The following is a 22,513-nucleotide window of genomic DNA, read 5'->3' on the forward strand; positions in this document are numbered from 1 at the left end:
GCTAGAATCATCTTTAGTTCTTGATGAAATATAGACCATTCATATTAATTTAAAGTTTTTATTTTTATATATTATTAAAATAAAAATTACAAAAAAAATTAAAAAATTCTACTTTATCACCAATTGTACAAATTTATTTTGAATGGTTTAAATTTAACACTCCCTCTATTTAAAAATGAAAGGCATTTTTAATCAAATCTTACTTTCAATAAAGTAGCTACTTATCTTCAAATTAATCTTATCTTTTCATGTTTGGCTCTATTTAATAGGATCTTTCGTCCTAAAATAAATATAAAATAATTTATTTAATAGAAATACTTTTGAAAAAAAGATAATGATTGTACCTTGAAGGATTAAAAATATTTTATATTTTTTAATATTTAACTCTTTAAAAAATAGCATAAAGAATATTAAAATTGTATAATTTTTATAAATTGACTACTTTGATTTACTTTGAATAGTTCAAATTTAAAAATTTTTAACTTATCATTTTTTAAAAACTATGAGTTGACAGATTATCTTTATTTTTTATATTGTATTTATTAAAATAAAATTTATAAATTTTTTAATATCGAATTTGGCCATTCAAATTAAATTCTTTAAATCAATGATAAAGTATATTTATTAAAAAATAATAATTTTATAAATTTTAATTTTATATGGTACAGATGTCGTTACCTTAATAAGCAACCACCGAAGCATGTTTGGGTTTCATATTATCCACCCGTTACCCAGTTCGGCATCTGCTTGGGCAAAACAAAACACACAGAGGAGAGAGAAGGGGGAGGGGGAGAGAGAATGGCCCATATTTGCTGCAACAGCTTGGCTGCTCCGCCGCTATGTGATGGTGGAGTCAACTTCGTCCGACCAGAACCTCAACGGCGAAACCCCAGACACAGTCACAGAAACGCACTTTCACGGCCATGGCTGCAAAATCTGGAGGTTTCTCTCTTAATTCGGTGCGTTCTTACTCTTTATACCTCTCATTCCCCCTTTTCCACAATCAAAGGAATCAAGTAGCACTGTTTTTATGAACAATACAACTTAGCTATATCTATTGACTATTATTGATGATTGATATGTTGACATTACCATTATTCATATTTAGGTTGTTGTGGATTTTATATCTATCTATTGACTGAATCGAACCCACATGTCCATTATGCATCAGGGAGAGTGACAGTAAAGTCACAGGGGGAAAAAAAAAATCAAGATTGTTAAATTTTCGACAATTTTTTTTAAAAAATTAATTGAAAATATTGATTTAGATAATTGTAAACATGAATCTTGATTGTAATCTTATAGTTACGTTTAGAAATTGAACATTTTATTTACTGTTAGAACTATTAAATTTATAACTATTTAAATCGTTAATTGTAATTTATTTTTTGACAAAATTTTTTTGAGAGTTTAACCATTTTTAATATTTTTGGAACTTAATTTTTATTCTCCTACCAAAAATTGAGAGAACAAATCTTTTTTTTTTTTGAGATAAAATTTAGATCACTTGAGATTTGTAGCGTTATAACAAACTTTAAATAAGAAATATGAGTTTGTTCAAAAATAAATAAATAAATATGAGTTGTACTACTTTTGCTGATTGAGTCAACATTTCTTGGCAGGAAATCATATTTTTCATAATTTATAAATATTATGATTTATTACATGTAATTTGGTTTTGATGAATTATGATACTAATAACATTGTTAACAGGTTATAATGGATACTATATATTGAATATTAAATAATGATTATAAAGGTGAAATAAATATTGCTTGAAGAGAATGAAAAACCTTTTTTCCCAGTCATACTATGATCGTCTCTGTACCATAAACCAGAGATAACATGAGAGTTTTTTTTTTTTTTTTGGGTGGGGAATAGTTGAAAGTTTAACTGGAACAATGGTAACTTATATATGTTTATTGATAGAAGAAAATATTTGAAGAGTTAAATCTTATAGTATTGAAAAAGAAAAGGACTAACCAATAAGTATTTAGTTCATTTGGTAAGAGAGATGTACTAATTTAAATAGATGCATCAACTTCAAGTCTTAAAAATACAGCAACAATTGGTGATAGAACTTTTGCCTGAAAGGATCTCAACCTAACTCGATCCAAATTAATTTAAACCTATTGGCTTTTGAACGTCAGATAGTAAGAAAGAAAGGTAATAAGACAGCAATAGGAACATATTGCTGTTAATATTAATATAAATTATTTATATTTAAATTGGATTACTGGTATATTTTATATATATATATATATATTGATTTTTAACTATCATATTTTAAATTCATAGTGAAAAGATAATTTTTTTTTCTTCTGGCTTTTTTGATGTGTGTGTATATATGTGTGCATATTTTCCCTCTGATTTTCTTGGAATGATCATGCAGATATTGAAAAGATGCCAAACTTGTGGAGGCCAAGGTGCCATAGAGTGTCCAGGATGTAAGGTCTGCCTTTCTCCAACCCTACTCCTTTCTTACACACACACTCCTTCTGAGTTCGAATTATAAGGCATTTTCAATCATTTCACTAAAATTATGAAATGACAATTAACTAATTAAATGTATCTTAAAATAAAAAAATTCAGCTTTGTTTCTAATAAAAATAGGAAGAGGGAGATATATAGTACACGATGAGCCATAAAAATTAAATTTACAACCAAGGTGAAATTAGAAAATAATACTAAACAACTCTACGTATGCCTTATATTAAAAATTAAAAAAATATTTGTAGAAGTTGCCCTATAATAAGAATTGGAGGGAGTATATATAATATTGTGTGTAGGTATATATGCTCAATAGATTTTGTTGACATTTATTCTGATTTAAAAAGAATATATATAATACGAATAATGATTGGATTAAGTGAGAATGCCTAAATAGTGTCAGATAAAATAATATTTTAACCAAAAAAGTATAACAGGTGGGTTAGAAAGGCTTGTAATTAAGTTATTCATGGTAAAACCCATTTTTTATAGGGAAAAAAAATGATATTTTGGTGAAAAATTAGTAATCATAGGTCATTTTTTAATTTTGAGAGGAAAAAAGGAAATTTGTCTTAATTTTATTTTTATGATATTTCTAAATATGTAATTTTTATGAAGATTTTTTATTGAATATATTTAAATTATGTTCGTTTTTTTTTTTTGCCAGAAAATTATGTTTGATATACACAATGTATCCTTGTATGTAAAAGGGGGTAAAAGATGTGATGATAAATTATCCTTTTATGCTTAAATGAGAAAAATAATAAAAATAAATTTATATTATTTTATTGTAATTATAATAAATGTTACAAAACTACTTGTGTCTCATTAGTTGTGATTTTATATCTTTTCTTTGTGATCCTAATCACACCTAAACATTTGACAGGGAACAGGAAAGAATAAAAAGAATGGCAATATATTTGAGAGATGGAAGTGAGTTCTTCTACCTTTATTCTTTGAGAAGAAATCCTAGCCATGCAACATTTAATTTCCTAATTTGTTTTTATTTTTACTTATTTATGCTATTTATTCAATGGCTTTGTGAAAATCTTTGGTGTAGATGTTATGACTGCCAAGGATTTGGGCTAAAGAGTTGCCCCACCTGTGGTCAAGGAGGATTAACACCAGAGCAAAGAGGAGAAAGATAAAATTTTCAAGTTAAAAAAAAAAAAAACTCAAATTTTATGCTTAATCCCATGCACTACATCGAGTTCAAAGAATGAATCATATCAGCCAGAGTTTGTAAATAATACTACTAGCTATAAATTCATATTTGATATGAAAGTTCAAAAATTTTCATGCTAAAAATTTGCATTTGGTTATCTAATTTTATATAATATTTTAATTTGATTCCTTAATTTTATAAAATATTTTTTAATCTTCTAATCCTAATGTCTTGAGTCTCAAATGATGATTTGTGTGCCAATTATTATTATTTTAAGAAATTAAATTTAATTTGTCAATATTTGAAAAAAATTTGTTAGCATCTAAAAGTTCAATGTCAACATTCTTTATTAATGAAACTGACAATATTAGAATTAGAAAACAAAAAAAAAAACAAAGAAATCAAAAATATACTTTTGCCAAACTTTCAAGTGCTGACAAATGTAATTAGGTGATCACGTTCAACGCTTCCTTATCGTGAAGAATATTGGCGTATAACAGCAACGAAAACAACAACAATACCTTGTAAACAAGTTACGTGTCAAATCAGAAACCAGCAACACGTTCTTTAAGATCAGTGTTTCATATAACTTGTCAGAGTACCATAACCACTAACTTTAAAAGATGATCCATTTGTAAGAATCACGTCAATACCAACATTACATTAACGTAACTATATTTCTGTTGTGAACTTTCTGAGCTTAGAGCCAGTGATGGATCACATATAGCAGTAGCAACCAGAATTGATGAGCTATTACCTTATGTTTGCTGCGGCAATTGACTGCCAATCTATTTGTCAAGCAAGTCTAGTAGACTTTAGTTGCAAGGTGCTGCGTAGCATTAAGGTTAACTCTTAGATTGGACGAGAAGAAAAATAAGAAGAGAGAATTATGACGAAAAACATTAAACTATAATAATAATAATAATAATAAATTTTACTATTTTTTGGAGTTTTCCCTCCATTCAAACTAAGCCTAAATGTTTGGGTGCATTTGCAACATTGCACCGTGCTACAAGGTAGTGTGCAGCAGACAAACACAACCCCATTTTAAGCTATAACTTGCTTCAGTCATGCATCTCACTCTCAGCTTGTGGTTTCTCCTCGGGATTCACCAGGAGTATCCTCTTCCATTACTTATAGATTCTTCTTTTTTCATTTACTTTGCTAGCCTCCCATGCATCTTGTGAATCTGTCTTTAGTGTGCCAAGTTTATGGCAATGGTCACACCATGGTATATGCCTGGTTTCCTTAACATGTGCTCTCTGACTTATGGTTCTTGGACTGCCAACGTTGAGGCTTCAAAGGAGGTGGAGGAAACTTGACAATGTGATGTCAGCTTTCTTCTTGCTCAACTTCAACAATCGATCCATGCTCATGATGCAACTTCTAACCTCTTCAAAGACTGGATTGAGACCAACAAAAATTTTGTAGAATTGCTTCTCTTCCTTAGTGTGCTATAATGTAGGCTATTTGCTGCAGATGACCATTCATGGCTCTCACAGAGATCAAATTGTTGCCAATATTTTATCTTCACTCGATTGCCATTGAGTTGATCAACCAAAGATTGAATCATAATGTTCTCAATTCCAGAAATGCATACATAAACTCGTCGGGGTGGCATCTCCTGTAAAATAGAGTACTTTCCTTTGCCAAAAACAAGCATCACACTGGATAACCCTCTTAGAATCAAATACTCAGGCCCATATGGTCATGTGCAAATAAGTGCCGTTGCTTCTTAAGAAAACAAGGTTCAACCTGCACGGGCAAACAAAGAAAATGATAAAGTATTAATGCACAGTGGTTGAAATGGAGAAACCAAACTAAATCTATATGTATTTCAAAAGTCAGTTCATACACAATAGTTCAAAATACAAATCTGCAAACTTCATGATAATGCTTGAGAAGCAAGACCACTAAGTTTATAGGTCAGTTCTAGCAGCATCATCGATTGATTGCTTTTTTCAATACGGAAAGGTCAATAGCTTCAGCCCATGCATATAGTAAAAACACATGCAAGTTGGGGAATCAATCCCAAAAATTTAACCACCATCAATATCCAATGGAAAAAAATGGATGGACAACTGTTGGCACTGTTGCATGCGCAAATGGACAATGAAAAGTTTGAATATGAAATAAAATGTGGTTTTGCTTGTTTTGCAATAACAACCAATATTAGAAAAATAAAGGGAGGGAAGGAAGTAAGGACGCATAGTAAGAACATTGATCATGTAGAGACAAGCAAAACAATACAATCCCCGCGAGTATCTGCACTAAAACAAGAAAACGCAAGTCATAACAGTTGAATAAGTTTGTGTTAGATGTTTGTAATTTTTGGAAGTAGAGGATTACAAAAGAAGGTAGGTGGAGAGAAGGGCAAAGAGGTATTAAGAAGAGAAGAGAGACGAGAGGTTGGAGAAAAAGAGAGAGAGATAGATAAGGAATTCTGAATAATCCCAAAATCTTATTAATATGTCAACAACAATACAATTTAATAGAAAAATATTTATAGGAACTCGAATGCCTCCAACAGCCATTAACAAACTTCTACTAACAGCTATATCTAACTAATTAATGTCAAAATTATAAAAACATAATAATAACCCTCCTCAAAAGAGATCCTTGCCCTCAAGGATAAGTGATAACAAAGTGAGGAAACTTTTGCCAAAATTGGTACAAAGGCAACCAAGATGCTTCTTCTTTTGCAGAGAGAGTTTTAAAAGCATTAATGGCATTCTTAGAGGGAAACGACAAAGTTTTAGAGGCTAAAGGTGTTAACTTCCCTTTGCTCTGGGTCCCACCGCTTAATAAAGCACTTTTGTAAGAACCTCATGTGTTTTAGGCATTCTATGATGACGTGTTTGAAGGAGCAGCCACATGTGAAGGAGTCTTGCTACTCGTCTTCCACTCGGTCTTTCGCTAAAGAGTAATTTCCTACATCCGAGCCAAAGTTCGTGCTTCTTGAAGTGTTCAAGGTTTAAAAAGTCGCATGAGGCCGTGAATTCTTCAGCTAGTCCCTCTATGTATGCTTCAACCAGATAGCCTTAGGAAAGATCCATCTTGCAGGCTCTTGTGTCCAAAGCATCATTAAAGTCTAATAAAGATCCCTGTTGGCGGAGTCGCATCAAGTTGGCCTTAGGGGTCTCATGCAGTGGCCCAAAACGTTCTCACAAGGACTAGGCATATTGTTCCTAGGTAGGTTCGACGCCATCCCACATCTTCTTCACCGCAATGTGCCATGACCATACCTTCTCATCCAGATGAATACTTGCCATGTGAATCTTATCATCATCTAGGGTATTATCAAGACTAAAGAACTCTTCACAACGCATAAGCCAACCTACTAAATCAGAACGCGAGAACCTAGGGAACTCCATCTTCATAAACTGGGTATGGCCGTCTATAGTCTTCTCTGCAGCATGGTCCATCGTCTCTATTCTGACGTTCCTCATATCTGTGTTCGCGCCAACCTTTTCAGTCATAGTTATTCAAGGCTTCTCTATTGTGCATGACCAGTTGGAGTTGGTTAGAGATACCCTCTACCATTTCTGACAAGGTATCTACTTTTTCGAATCTTTCTTCAAATCTTGCAACTCGATCATCCATTTCTTACTATTTTTGGGTGCGAGTTGTCACCATGTACCATCAAACATGAATAAGGGAGGTGCCAAGGACAGTCTGGCTCTAATGCCACTGTTGGATGTTTGTAATCTTTAGAAGTAGAGGATTATAGAAGAAGGTTGGTGGAGAGAAGAGCAGAGAGGTTTTATGAAGAGAAGAGAGATGAGAGGTTGGAGAAAAAGAGAGAAAGATATATAAGGAATTCTGAATAATCCTAAGATCTTATTAATCTGTCAACAACAACAATACAATTGAATAGAAAAGTATTTATAGGAACCCAAATACCTCCAACGGCTATTAACAAACTTCTACTAACGGCTATATCTAACTAATTAATGTCAGAATTATAAAAACATGGCAATTTGATAGGCGTACTAGTCCTTAGATATAACTTTATTCAATACTCCCTTCGAATTACACTATAAGACATCTTCTAGAAGCCCTATATGGTCCAAAATATAAGGTATTGAGTAACTTTTATAATTTTTTTTCCAAATATATCCCTATTTCATTTATTGCTCTTTTTGAAAAAATGATGCATTGAAATTTTAATTATCATTATCAAGCTACATATATTAGGTATTTAATGAAGGTCAAATTGGAAAGATGCAAATTTTTTTAAGAAATTAAGATTTCATCTAACATTTTTTTAGAACTGCGAATTAGTTACCAATGTCCTTCTATTTTGATCTGGAGGGAGTACATTAGATCATCTCACTTTGCTACACATTCAGTCTAATCAGAAACATTGACATTAAGATGGGTGAGGTTTTATAAGCAAACTTCAAGTATCTCCCTAAGTTCTTTCTTGACCAAAAAAATCCATCCTCCAAGAGTAGTCAAATAGAAAACTTTCAGCAAATAATATCTTTCGAATCCTCCAGTTAACTATTGTGGTTTAAGCTATAATACCTTAAGTTTTAGTCTCAAATGTTAATACCAAAATTAATGAACCATATGAAAGAACTTCAGAGTCTTCTGAAGTTCTCAATCCAGAATAAATTTTTTCCATTAAATAACGTGGTGACACAAAACAACCCGAACATAAGAAAACAATTAATTAAGCATGGGAAGAAACAAGTAGAATTGCCACTACATTTCTCTCAATATGATGTTCAAGTTCAACTTAACTAAAAAAAAAAAAATCCCTTTTCTAAAATTTCTAAGAAATGTAAAAATCTTTTTTTAAAAAAAAAGGAAAAGGAAAAGACGAGGAGTTGCACATATCTTAACTCTTTCTTTGCTCCTTTCAGCAAAAGATGCATCGTTATGTTCAGTCAGGCAGCAAACTAGAGTCGACTGCAGAGCTTCAACTATTCTGAATAACTAAATTTGAGCAACCTGAAATGTTCCACCTTCCTGAAATCTATCCTCTCTCATTAGTGCAGTAAGATGTTTCAAAGTTTCATAGATTTCATCTGAACTATAATGCGATTTATCACCAGCAACAAATATGTTAGTGTTTTGTCCCACTACGATCCAACTAAATCCAGGCATCTTTTGGACTTCTTTCTCTCTCATTGTTCTCCTCAAAGATCTTGCTTCATTCCAATGTCCTGATGCAGCATATATATTAGAAAGCAGTATGTAAGGAGAAGAATTTTGAGGCTCTAACTTAATGAGGTTCTCAGCTGCCTGTTGCCCCCTTTTCTCATCTCCATGTATTCGGCAAGCTCCTAACAGAGAGGCCCAAATCCTAGCATTGGATTCAACATCTAGTTTGTCAATGAACTCCTCTGCTTCTTTAAGAAACCCCCATCTACCAAGAAGATCAACCATGCAGGCATAGTGATCTACTCTGGGCTGAATACCATATTGATTGATCATCATATCAAAAATTTGACGGCCCTCGGGAACCCACCCTGCATGACTACAGGCAGTAAGCACCCCAAGGAATGTGACATCATCTGGCATAACACTTGATTGTGTCATCTCATTAAATATGTCAAGAGCATTTCCTGCATACCCATTCTTGGCAAATCCAACAATCATTGAGTTCCAAGAAATAACATTATTTTTAGAACTCACTTCTTTGAAAACTTGCTCAGAACTTCTTACATCTCCACATTTAGCATACATGTCTATTAGAGCACCACTGGTTAACTCATCTGAGTCAAAACCAGTATGGAAAATTAGAGAATGTATCTTGTTTCCATCTTGCAATGAAGATAAGATAGCACAAGCTCGAAGAACACTAACAAATGTAGCTTGGTCAGGTAAAATATAGTTCTCACGCATTTTCCAGAACAAGGTCAGGGCCTCTTCACTGCAATCATTTTGAGTATGTCCAGAAATTAAAGCAGTCCATAATACTGTGCTTTTAAGATTCAAAAACTCTGAGAAAAGAATGTTTGCATCTGCAATTCTTTGAGAATCCATATACATGCCCAACAAAGAGACCCCTAAGAATTCACTACCACACAAAAGGCCCCTCTTTAAGATGACACAATGGATCTGCAAGCCTAATGTTATATTTTGAGGCCTACAAGCATCTATAAGGCTTGCAAATGTAACTTCAGATGGCTCTAGTCCCATGATAAGCATCTTATGAAGAAGATTGAAAGCTTCTTTTGTATTCTTTTGGACATACCCAGAGATCAGAGAATTTAGAGAGACAACACTCCACTCTGGCATGCTAGAAAATACTTTTTGTGCATCTCCAATGGCCCCACACTTGGAATACATGTCAATAAGAGCACTTCCAGCACAAAGTCTTCTTTCTAAACCCAACTTAAATGACAGACAATGGACTTGTTTTCCTCCTTCCAGGGCCTTGACATTTCCACAAGCACTAAGCATACTAGTCAAAGACACCTCATCAGCCACAATACCATGAGAAATCATTCTCTGGAACAAGTTGAAAGCTTCAGCCTCATCTTCTTGCTGCACATATCCAACAATAATTGCATTCCAAGATATATTATCTCGACTTGGCATGAGCTCAAACAGCTTTCTAGCTTCCTTCAAAACCCCAGCTTTAGCATACATATCTATCAATGCATTATTCACAAATAAATTAGTTGTAAATCTTTTTTTGACAATAACAGAATGCAACTGGCGACCCATTTCTTGGTATTTTGGGCAACTACATGAGCTTAAAATGCTGGTGTATGTAAATTCATCCAGGTCCATACCGCATCTCATCATGCAGAAGAACAAGTCCATAACCTCATCAACATAATCATTCTGTGCATAACCTCCAAGCATGGCATTCCATATGACAATATTTTTTTCATCTATTGCGTCAAAGACTTGCTTTGCAGCATCCAACATGAAACACTTGCCATACATATTGATTAAAGAACTTCCTACATACACATTGTTATCCAAACCTTGTTTGATTGCCTCTGCATGAACTAACAACCCATAATCCAGAGCCTCTAAACTGGCAATTGCACTCAAAACACTTCCCAAAGTGGATCTTGAGGATTTTATTCCATCCTTCCTCATTTCAGTGAAATATGAAATGGCCACCTCATTACAACCTCTGCGCACATGATCTGAAATCATTACATTCCATGCTACAACATTGCGAGTGGGCATCTGTTTAAACAATTCACATGCATCTTTCACCCTTCCTAAACTCAAGAATGCATTCATAATGGTTATGCAGATAACTTGGTCCGGATCAAGACCAGATTTTAGCATTTTCTCAAACATTTTTATTGCCTCCTCCAGTAAACCATCTTGAATGTAACCAGATATTATTGCAGTCCAAGAAACAATGTCTAAGTTCAAAGCCCCATCAAATACCTTTTGAGCATCTCTCATGCAGTTGCATTTGGCATACAAATCAATAAGGGAACCCTTGCAAACAGAAAATGATGAAAAACCTCCCTTGATTACCCAACAATGAACAAACCTGCCATATTCAACATTCTTCAGTTTTGCACAAACAGACAGAGCAATAGCACAAGTGAATTCATTAGGCAATTGCCCATAATCTCTTAGAGACCCAATGCATTGAAGAACCCGTTCCAGCAACCCATTTCTAGAGTACATAACAAGAAGTGAATTCCAAGCCAACAAATCCTTATTATCCAGCTGATCAAACACCTTCTCAGCAAAGCCCAAATTGCCACATTTAGCATAGAGATCAACAACGGCATTTCCAAGTAACCCTTCTGATCCAATTCCATTTTTAATGCTGTGGGCATGGATGACTTTGCTAATTCTTGAGACCAAGGAACGTCTCCCAGAAATTTCATCAAACAGATAGTGGTACTTGATTTGCCTGCATTGCCGTAAGCAAGACTGCAGCAGATGGTCATACAGATGATGCTCTTCTGAGTTTGGATTGTGTGGGATAGTTGAATAATGAAGAATAGAGGGTAAGGTTAAGTAGTAGTGGCATAATACGGAGTTTGATGCAACCAGAGATCTGAAGGAACATTTAAGTTTAACGTGCATCGACTGAGCAACAATCCCTATTCCTGTCTCATGGCAAGAGGAGAAAAATCTGAATTAGTTTCAACAGCCTGTGATTTCATTATCAGCATCTAACAATAAGTGAGTAAAAATAATGTTACTTGAAAGAAACAATTACCACTCTGTGCATAACAGAAGCAGGTTAGGCGCAGCAACTAATCTCTACCTTGTTAGACAGTACAATTTATAGTCTTTTTGTTTGCAAAACTAATTCTCTATAAAAATAAAATATTCTGTCATATAAATAACAGATGAGAAGTATCTTTATCCACAATACATAATTAAAAAAATTTGTTGCTTATAAGTTACTAACTATTTATTTTCCTCAAAATATGGAGCAAAATCAAAGCACTGATAAATATTCATCGGTAAAAACCGGGGGAGAAAAGAAAATTCAGAAGACTAGAAAGAACAACAGTCAAATAGAGAAAAAGAGAATCGAAATGCCTTACTTGCAACGGACAAAAATGCCTCCTTCCCTCATGCATAATGCTATGAGCGAAGGAAATTAATTGATTCTTCTGTAGGGGAGTTGATTGAAGTGGCATTTTTGCCGTGGCCATGAGCTACGTGATGAAGAAGACAAATTTGATATCTGGGTTTAGTTAACTTGCTGGTGCCGAAATGGAAGAGATGGCCGACAGAGATTCTTCACAGTGGAGCCGGTGGCCGCCACTTGTTGCCGCCGTTGGGAATTGCTTGCTCTTCCTCGTGCTCTCGACTCGACACCCTTCGATTCGAAGTATAGCTTCTCTTCTACTCCTCCTCAACTAAATGTGGCCGTACAAGGGCAATGGATCTCGCAATTTTTTTGCATCTTTTTACGAAACATTTTTTAATTCTTAATTTTAAATTTTTAAATGGTATTTTTATATCTAATCTCATTTCCAATAAATATAAGGTGTTCTAAATTATTATTTACTTGTTAAAGTAATATTTCCTCTCTAATGTTAAAATCGTTGATTATTGAATATTGACTTTAATTGTTAATTTTAATTTGATTTTGAGTTGAAGAATTTTTTTTACCTTCAAGCATGGCAACTAGAAATGGAAATAGAGCAGGCCCTCAATGAGGGCTTACAATCTGATCTATTTTAAATTTAACCTAACTTATTTACTAAATAGATTTAAGTTAAATTTAAACTTTTAATTAAGTCTATTTAGTTAAATAGGCCAAATTTATTTTTCAATACCTAACCCACAAGCCCAACATGCTAGCCTATATATATATGTAATATATCACAAACACATCAATTTTTTTATTTAATTTTTAATTAACCTATTCTTTTTATTTTTAATTATATTTTTAATCATATTAAACTTATATATTAATTTTAATATTGTTACTTTATTGTTATATTATATTATAGTTAGTAAGTCCTTTCAATTATTATGTATTATAATTGATAAATCAATTATATATTATATATTATAATAGTACTAAAGCATATTTAAAACATTTAAAACTAAAATATGAGCATATTTAAAAGGTTTATTTTAAATAGGCTTTCAAGCTAGTTAGGCTTTAGATAGACTTAAATCTAAGTCTTAAAAAAGTTTTATACAGGCTCAGACTTATTTGATTAAAATATAGTTCGACCTAATATATTTCTACTCTTAATGGCAACCACATAAGAGTAATTGGTTATTTAAGGAAAAAAGGATTTAATTTGCAACACAATTAATAAGGATAACTATTGTAACAAATTTTCTTAAAAATAGTTATTTTTTTCTTATCAAATGGACATGGTTTTCTTTAGGGTAAAAGGAGTAACATTTATTCAAAAGAATAAAAAATACAAAAAAGAAAACCTAACTTTCGTTAAGAAACAAAAAGGTAGGATTATCAAACATACAAAAATCATATTCTTTTTTTTTTAATTGAAAGCCACAAAAATCATATTCTAATACATGACTAGTTTTGGACTCATAGCAAAACATAAACAAAACATTAACAATATAGTTATAGTTTAAGGGTCAAAAATATTTTTAAAATATACATAAAATATCATAAATATTTTTAAATTCAACTATATATCAATTATGTACTTCAACTTTTAAAATTCAAATCTTCATGCCTAGGGTTAAATCCTTCTCTTCTATAGTTAACGGGTCCCACCTTCTAGTATTTTTTTAATATTTTTTTGATCCATTTTCTCTCTCTTCCTCCATGTCTCTCTCGCACTGGAATAGGACGATCAGGTCATGAATGATATCAGTTTTGCTGGAGACACGATGTCGCTCATCTCTGGACATGCCATAGTGGCCTTCGTCACTGATGACAGTATTCTTGACTAGAATCTTCATAGTGTTAGCCTTTGATGATTTAGATTCAGCCACACCATGAACTTCCTCCATCATGCTCATGCTCTCAATGTCAACCTCAGCCAAGCTAAACCTAAGCTCGTGTTTGTTGATTTTGCCTCAAGCAAGCAGGTCCTCAATGCATGAGGTGTCCTTACATCAAGAGGCTTGACTTGTGGGTTTTTGGGCGAGAAAGAGAGAGAGAGAGAAGTTAGAAGAAGATGATGATGAAGAATTTAGAGGAGACGAGCTTGGTTAGAAGGAATGGGATGTGGGCAGAGGGAAGGAACGAGATTGCCATCAGAGTTTTAGTGAGGGCATAGCTGTGAGGGTGATAGACAAAGGAGAAGGAGGAGGGGAAAAGGAGCTCAAGGAGGTGTGGTTGAAAGAGGAAAGGGCATGTCCTTTGGTGTTCATAAGCACACCCAAAGTTAGGGGCTTTCGCCGTCATCCTACACAATAACGCCACTACAAACGTGTCTAGTATCTTGCCGACGCACGCTGTCAATGTCACCAAGACCAGAAGCCTCATGCTAAAGTCAAGCAAACCTCATCACCCCTCTCCTCTCTCGCCAGTATCTCCTCCCTCACATTCTCTCTCTTCTTTCTCAACCCTCCACCCAAGTTGCTTGCTTTAGAACCAAAGCAAGAAAGTTTCAAGGATGACAAGTATGGCACTATGTTGAGGACGTTGGTGAGTACTGTGTCGAGGATGTTGGATAGCGTTCTCATCGATGAAGTGAAGGAGAGAGATGAGAGAAGGAAAGATTAGAGAGGGAGAGTGAGGGTCAAGGGAAGGGAGATGAAGATGGAAGGTGATTTTTTTATATTATAAAAAATATAAAATATGGTAGGACCCACCATATAATATTTTATAATAAATAAAAATATTTTTAAAAAATCAAATATGGGACCTGTATTATGAAAAAATAGAACAATTTAACGTCAGAGATATCAAGGGGTAAACTTTTGTTGTTAAGAGAGAAAAATAACTCCTAATTGAATTTAAAGTCTTCGGTGATCTTTTATGTACAGTTAGAGAGTAAAAATAATCCTTAACATTAATTTCTACGCACAAAACTAATAGACACATTAAATCTGTGGAAGAGTAAGTCCTTGCATCTATATATGGACATGGGTTTCATACAAGGAGAATGACCTTAAAAGAACAAATTACTATCAATAAAATTTTAAAAAAGTAAATGACTAATATCACTTTAAATAATTATAATTTAAGAGTTTTAACTGAAAATTAAATATTTAAATTTTAGATGTCATTTTTACTTAGGCAATTGTATATGCATGTTGTGACTTGTGAGCACTTGTCTGTGCATGTTTGTGAGCTCAAATTCAATGATGTATAACTTATGCAAATCGTGAGTTGGGTTTTAGACACTTGTCAAACTTGAAAGGATATATTTTTTGGTTTAAAGATCATTTATAAAGATACTTACAAATTACTCCTCATCAAAATTATCACATACATAATCAAATTTAAATATACCATGTTATAAATTATTGATTAAATTTCCACCCACTCACCAAACTTTGCATTGCCTGTTTGGATTGCAAAATTAATCAATTTTTTGGGGCAAAATCATGATTTTAGTGAAAAATTGCCAAACACCCGAAATCGTTGTTAATCGATCATTTAAGGGTAAACCATGTTTTCTTATAAGCTAGAGTTGGCAGTTTCGCTCAATTAATTTTACTATTAGAATATTAATTGCTTGTCAGAATGTTTTACCTGCCAATATTATCCCTTGTTTATGCTATATCTTTTCTCAATTTCATATTCTTTAAAAATATAAAGTATTTTTTGAGAGATTAAGTGTTAAAAAATATGAGACATTTTTAATTTTTTAAAATATAATCATTGTCTTTTTTTTTCTAAAAGCGTGTCTATTGAATAAATTATTTTATATTTACTTTAGGATAAAATACTATGTTAAATTGGAGTAAATATAAAAAGATAAAATTAACTTGAAAACAAGTAATTACTTTCTTAAAATAGAATTTAGTTAAAAATATCTTACATTTTTTAAAAAAAGAATTACAACTTTAATAATATTATATACAACTTTATCAATAATTTAATTTTTAAAAGCAACATTTTTTATAATAATTTACATATTTAAAATTGATTCTAATTAAATTATTCAAATATATTTAATTATGTTAAAATTGTTTTTTTAAAAAAATAATATTCAAATAAATTATATTATAACATAATTAATTATAATTAAAATTAATAATATTAATTAATTATTTAATTATATCAAATTGAAATGGGTCTATTGGCGTGGTGAGGTTAATCTAATATCTGAATATTTGAGAAACTGAGGACTTTGCCTTCATCCTCCCTTGCAAGTTGCAAATATGGCATATGACACAGGCCAACTTGGACCGGAACAAATCGAAACATACAAACTGTGAAGTGCAAATTCGAAAGGGGTCAATTTTCTTCTCAAAATGTTGTGAACCACATAAACCCTGAACGGATGAACGACATGGATTCCTTCATATTTGAGAGCCACACCATTCCTTGCATCTCTTTTGTCTCCCTCCCCCCCTCTCCTTCCATGGCTTCCGTAGCAGCCACACAGGTTCTATTGCAGAACGCTCTCTTGCGAAATCACCCATCAACAGGATCCTTTGGACTCCATAGCTCCACTTCTAAAGCTCTGGTTCTTCGACTTCGAGCCTCACAGACGTCAGAGGGGCCTCGCGATCGCCAGAGAGCACCCCCTGGAGTTGATACAAGAATTCATTGGGACAACGAAGATGAGGGTTGGATTGGAGGCACCACAAGTAACACGAGACAGTCCAAAGCAGAGGATGTGCTGGGCCAAATTTTGCTGATTTGCTTTCTGATTCTTCTGGTTCTCATTACGAGTGAGTGCCTGTTTTAATCCTGAAGCGTTACTTTTGGCTAAAGACCAATGCAAAGTATTCAAAGTATACCAATGATACCAGATAACAGTTCAAACACTTGAAAGATATAGTGTTTGGATGTAATTTGAAACTGAATGTTTGTGGTTGTTGGATATGAGAAATTGGATTGTGAACAATGTCATTTATCAATATGTGAACAGAGTAACTGTAAAATTTTGGTCCTTGAAAGATAGAACTTGGGATGGTTTAGCTTCTGAATTTGTTTGTTTAAGCCAATTGGTTCTTTGAAGTCTTGAATGTGTCATTTATCAGTTCTTTTGTTGGACCGGTTTGTATATTTGCTTTATTTAACTCAATATTGCATGTATAACAATTTATTCTTGAAGTACTAATTTATGGGCAGGAATAAATCTAAGGACAAAATTTTAAGGAAATATATTTTTCAGGGACCAAATTGTTTGGATATTCATTGCAAAACTACTTGGAATCTAGTTTCCTATTACACTTCACAGCTTCAAGGTTCATGTTAGATGGAATTAGGAAAATATGTCATTAGAAGTAATTAAAACATTGTTAATGACTGATTGTAATCAATTTAACAATTAAATAGTGTATAAATAGAAGGTGAAAGTTGTTAAAATGTATGATTCTGAACCCCCAAAAAAAAAATTGTTCTTTATTGGACTTCTTTCTTTCTAGAATGAGGGAGTATGCAAAATTTTCTTTGAATATACATGTTGTGTCACATATGTAATACACTTCTATATCAGAGGTTTCTTTTTCCTCGTCTTGTTCCAAAATCAATCTTTGTTTTATCTAGCTGGTTCCATCTTAGATCAGCAATTAGGTGTGGAAGTTCTGCAGGAGGTGCTTGTCCAGGTCATTTGACTCATGGAAGCTAATAAAATATAATATGAATTCTGTAAAGCATCCACACTAATAATAAAATAGTCATGTGGTCAAGTTAGATGGTAAGGGTTAGAGAAAGGCCGTCACTTATTTTAAGACAGAATTCTTTATACAGATATTTGAACTATTGTTTTGTTGTATGGTCTGTTTTTTCGTGTTGTGTCTATTGTCTGTTGAAATCTATATTCTTCTTAATTAGTACAAGTGAATGTACTTTTTGTTACGTAATTGTAATAAGAGGAGGGATTTGTTAGGTAGTTAGTTAAGGGTAGCTGGAATTTGGGCATTGCTAGCCGCTAGATAGCTGAAGTCACAGCACAAATGTCTATAAATAGGAATTAAGAGTTGTATCACATATGAACTTTTAACCATTAATACAGTTGCACTTTTCAGTTCTATTGCTATCTGTCTCTCTGTCTCTTCTATCTCTCTCTTCCTCTCTTTCCAAACTTTATTCTAGATCACTTTTAGTCTGAAAAAAAAAATGGTATGAATGAGTGTACTTTTTTAAATTCTTGAGACTAGAAGGTAGTAGAAATAACTGATGTGAATGATTATACTAAAGCACTAATTGCTAGCTAGCCTCTTGTTCTTGTCAGAGACATTTTCTTCTTGGTAAATTAGGTTTCCTTTTTACCAGCGAGATGAAAATTAAATGGAGGCATAAATAAGAGGAAACTAAAAATAACCAACCTTTAGTTAGAACCAAAATTTTAGAAGGGGTACTTAGAACTCTGGCCCCTAAATAATCACAACAAATGAAAATGTTATGTATTGGTCAGAACCAACTTTTAAAAGAGGTATTCATTAGTCATTACGACTAATTGTCATATAGTACTTTGAGTTCTGATCATCTTACCCAATTTCTCCCTACATGATACCAATCCACTTGTTTTCCAGTATTTGGGTAAAACTGACCTCAATTTTGTACATATAGCATGCAATGTACAAAATTTTTAAAAATTAGCGTAGATCCCAAGTGTTGTAGGAGTCGGAAAAATGTTGTTACAATAGTGAATTTACAGTAATAAATTATTTTGATTTTATATAATATGCTGATTGGAGACAAGTAATTGAGCACAGGTTGAGATTGGAGACAAGTATTTCTGAGAATCAATTTGGTTTTATGCCAGGTAGATCAACTACAGAGGCGATTTATCTACTAAGGGGATTAATGGAAAAGTATCGTTGTAAAGATAAAGATCTACACATGGTTTTTATTGATTTGGAAAAAGCTTATGACCGTATACCCAGAGAAGTGCTTTGGAAAGCGTTGGAAAAAAAGGGAGTACGGATTGCTTATATTAAAGCCATACAAGATATGTATGAGGGGGTAAAAACTAGTATAAGAACGCCTAGTGGTCAAACAAAGGATTTTCCTATAAAGATTGGACTACATCAGGGATCATCTCTGAGTCCTTATTTGTTTAACTTGATTTTAAATGTTTTGACGGAACATATTCAAGAGGAAATCCCGAAATGTATGCTCTTCACGGACGATATAGTTCTTATAGCAGAGACAAGAGAAGAGGTTAATTGCAAACTTGAGTTATGGAGGAGGACATTGGAGTCGAAAGGTTTTCGTCTGAGTAGAAGTAAGACGGAATATTTATATTGTAAATTTGGTAAAGGACTATTCGAAAATAATTTGGAAGTGAAATTGGGAGATCAAATTATACCTCAAGTGGAAAAGTTTAGATATTTGGGAGCCATTATTCAAAATGATGGCGAAATCAGTGGAGATATTTCACATAGAATTCAAGCTGGGTGGTTTAATTGGAGAAAAGCTAAAGGAGTTATTTGTGACCGTAAGGTGCCTAATAAATTTAAAGGAAAGTTTTATCGTACTGCTATCAGACCGGCAATGTTATATAGTAGTGAATGCTGGGCTCTAACGGGACAGCAAGAGCATAAAGTTGGAGTAGCAGAGATGAGAATGTTACGATGGATGTGCGGACATACACGTAAAGATAAAATTCGAAATGAGCACATACGCGAAAAAGTAAGGGTGGCACCTATTGAGGAAAAAATGGTAGAAAATCGGTTGAGATGGTTTGAGCATGTACAAAGAAGACCAAGGGAGGCACCAGTGACAAGAGTGGAACATATAACTTTGAGTCCGATTAAGAGAGGTAGAGGAAGGCCTAAGAGAACACTCTTGGAAGTTGTTGAACGTGATCTCTTAATTAATAATATTTCTAAAAGCTTAATAAATGATAGAGCACAATGGCGTCTTGCAATCCATGTAGCCGACCCCACCTAGTGGGATAAAGGCTTGTTGTTGTTGTTGTTATATAATATGCTGATATTGTTGATTGATTTGATATTTTGAAGTTGTAATGTAATGAGGTTATCATTCAAGAGGACCATGTTTAATTTTGCTATTAATAATTGTGGTGTTCATGAATAACTGATTCATTTGAAAATAAGCAGATTTTTAGGAGTCTCAGCAGAAGCTGATTTAGAAGACATTAAAGCAGCTTACAGGAGATTATCAAAGGAATATCACCCAGATACAACTTCACTGCCTCTAAAAACTGCCTCAGATAAATTCATGAAGTTGAGAGAAGTCTACAATGTCCTGAGCAATGAAGAGAGTCGAAAATTCTATGATTGGACGCTTCTCCAGGAGGCGGCAAGCCGGCAATCAGAGAAGATGAAGATGAGATTGGAGGATCCTTTTGAGAAAGAAGCGAAGAACTGGGAATCTGTTCCTGACATGGTTGATCGGCTTGGAGGAAGGAACATGAAGCTCAGTGATCAAGCAACGACTGCTCTCACTATTGATGTTTTCATCATTATTTTTGCGATTTGCTGCATCATTTATGTAATATACTTCAAAGAACCATATTACTAGATTGTTAATATAAAATTAATTAAAAATATTTAAATAGAAGCTAGAATGTAGCATCTTAGCCCAGAAGTTGTGTCTGTATCATAAATTCTTGTATTATAAAATGTACATCTCACTCACGCAGTTGAAGTTGAATATACATGTATAAGACCCCAGTAAAGGATTTCTGGAGAGGTTTCATCTGAAGGCGAGCTTCTCACATATGAATGCAAATGGTTCAAATTTTATTTGAATTATGTACATTACAACTTCTAAATCTTGTTTTCAATTAAAATATAATTATTTCTTTGAGCGTGGAATTGAAAATTTATTTTAAATTTCATACTTAATTTAAAACAATTTAAAACATCTTTAAAATTTGGTTAATATTTCATACTTAATATAAAATAATTTAATATAAACATTAATATAAATAAGGCTAAATTAGATGAAGCTCTTCTTAACTTTGGCCTTTGTGGAAATAAGTCCTTTATCTTTAAAACTTAACAACTCCCTAAAATTCTCTCTTTTCCTTCTAGGTTTTCTTCTCCACGCTCTTTCCACTTTCTGGGAGCTTACTTCGACATTTCCTGTTGCTGATTTTTATTTTGTTTTCTTTTCCTCATCATCATGATACCTATATACAAACCTAATCTCTTGGATTACAATTGATGTTTTTCTCATTATGTCTTCGTTGAGATTTATGATCGATGACGCTTTCATCTATCAAAGTCGCAGTCATCTATTTCACACTTTTGGCACCTAAGATCTGAAGCCAGGGTTATCCAATCTAATAACAATCGTTTCTTGCTCTTTTTCCACAACTCTTCAGACTCACGATTCATGCTTCACGATGTACCTTGGCTTCTTAGCGGTTGCTTGGTGATTCTTCACAGTTGGAAGGGACATACATGATTACAAGATTTTTTTTTTCTCTCATGTTCCTCTTTGGTTCATCTTACTGGCTTACCTATAGAATTTTATACTACAGATGTCACTTCGATTATAGGGAACTCTATGGGTACCTTCATTGCTGTCGATGACTCTTCCTTTTTACAACCATATGATCTGCGTTTTCAAGTCTTGGTTGACATCACTCAGCCTTTAAAGCTTCAAGGAATTCTGGTTTTTTTTCCCCTAATGGCAACACTCTTGATTTTAATTGTCATCAAGCTGGTCATGTTTCTCAACAGTGTCATAGAATGAGTCAAAAATGAGGACCGAGTCTAAAAGATTTGTTTAAATAAGAGTTCGGGCTTTAAAAATTATTTCTTTTTTAAAATAACCGAGCTTGAAGGCTTGGCTTTGATAAATCCTGTCAAAAATGACTAAAGCTAGAGCGGCCCTTCAAGCCTAAATAAACTGGGTTATCTTATATGTATATACATACATATATATATTTGATTGATAATGATACAATTTGGTTAATATTTGTTGTAGGTTATGAAGAAAAAGTTACAAACCACCTCCATCTTCAACAATTGAACCTACATCTTAGGGATTTAATACTTTATTTTTAAATTATGATAAGGAGGATTTAAATTTATATTGATAAAGATTTTAATCTTCATCTTAAATTTAAAATTTTAAATCTTTGTCAAATTTTATGTAAAACTTTAATTTGTTTTATGTTAAATTTTAAAATATTTTATTTAAATTAAAATGTTAGACTTTTTCAAGAAAGAAGGTTTAAGAGCTTGGATCTAATTTCTATAAATAAAGGTCAGGCCTCAAAATTTTTTTTAAATTTTGGGCAATCAAACTTTAAGGTTTAAACCTTTAGGAGTTAGGCCCATAAAGGCTAGGCTTATAAGAGCCGGTCACACATCTTTCTTATGCATGTTCTTCAATATTGCACCTTCATTGCATCT

At 33.0% G+C, this 22,513-nt stretch overlaps 3 protein-coding genes across 4 annotated transcripts; 2 read left to right on the top strand and 1 right to left on the bottom strand.

Moving 5' to 3' along the window:
• Window positions 1-722: 722 nt before the first annotated feature.
• On the top strand, window positions 723-3,840 carry LOC129312714 (protein PHOTOSYSTEM I ASSEMBLY 2, chloroplastic). The gene is made up of 4 exons (XM_054955391.1): window positions 723-959; window positions 2,393-2,452; window positions 3,377-3,423; window positions 3,551-3,840. The coding sequence occupies exons 1-4, from the start codon at window positions 924-926 to the stop codon at window positions 3,636-3,638; spliced, it is 231 nt and encodes a 76-aa protein (XP_054811366.1). The 5' UTR covers window positions 723-923; the 3' UTR covers window positions 3,639-3,840.
• Window positions 3,841-4,563: 723 nt separating this feature from the next.
• LOC129312712 (pentatricopeptide repeat-containing protein At3g09040, mitochondrial) lies at window positions 4,564-12,522 on the bottom strand. 2 transcript variants are annotated; one of them, XR_008593683.1, is made up of 3 exons: window positions 12,154-12,522; window positions 8,507-11,706; window positions 4,564-5,410 (listed from the first exon to the last, which is right to left on the bottom strand). XR_008593683.1 is itself a non-coding variant. In XM_054955390.1 (2 exons), the coding sequence occupies exon 2, from the start codon at window positions 11,681-11,683 to the stop codon at window positions 8,600-8,602; it is 3,084 nt and encodes a 1,027-aa protein (XP_054811365.1). In that variant the 5' UTR covers window positions 11,684-11,706; window positions 12,154-12,522; the 3' UTR covers window positions 4,564-8,599. The 2 variants fall into 2 exon arrangements, 1 of the variants encoding a protein (XP_054811365.1); XM_054955390.1 differs by having other exon boundaries at window positions 4,564-11,706.
• A 3,897-nt stretch (window positions 12,523-16,419) lies between these two features.
• LOC129312621 (NAD(P)H-quinone oxidoreductase subunit T, chloroplastic) lies at window positions 16,420-20,896 on the top strand. The gene is given in 3 exon segments (XM_054955298.1): window positions 16,420-16,843; window positions 16,846-16,900; window positions 20,243-20,896. Coding segments are annotated over 3 exon segments (816 nt in total). The 5' UTR covers window positions 16,420-16,506; the 3' UTR covers window positions 20,667-20,896.
• Window positions 20,897-22,513: the final 1,617 nt, after the last annotated feature.

The sequence above is a fragment of the Prosopis cineraria genome, unplaced genomic scaffold, assembly GCF_029017545.1.
Source record: "Prosopis cineraria cultivar Desert tree isolate PC_DT_omini unplaced genomic scaffold, ASM2901754v1 PC6, whole genome shotgun sequence".
Taxonomy (NCBI): domain Eukaryota; kingdom Viridiplantae; phylum Streptophyta; class Magnoliopsida; order Fabales; family Fabaceae; genus Prosopis; species Prosopis cineraria.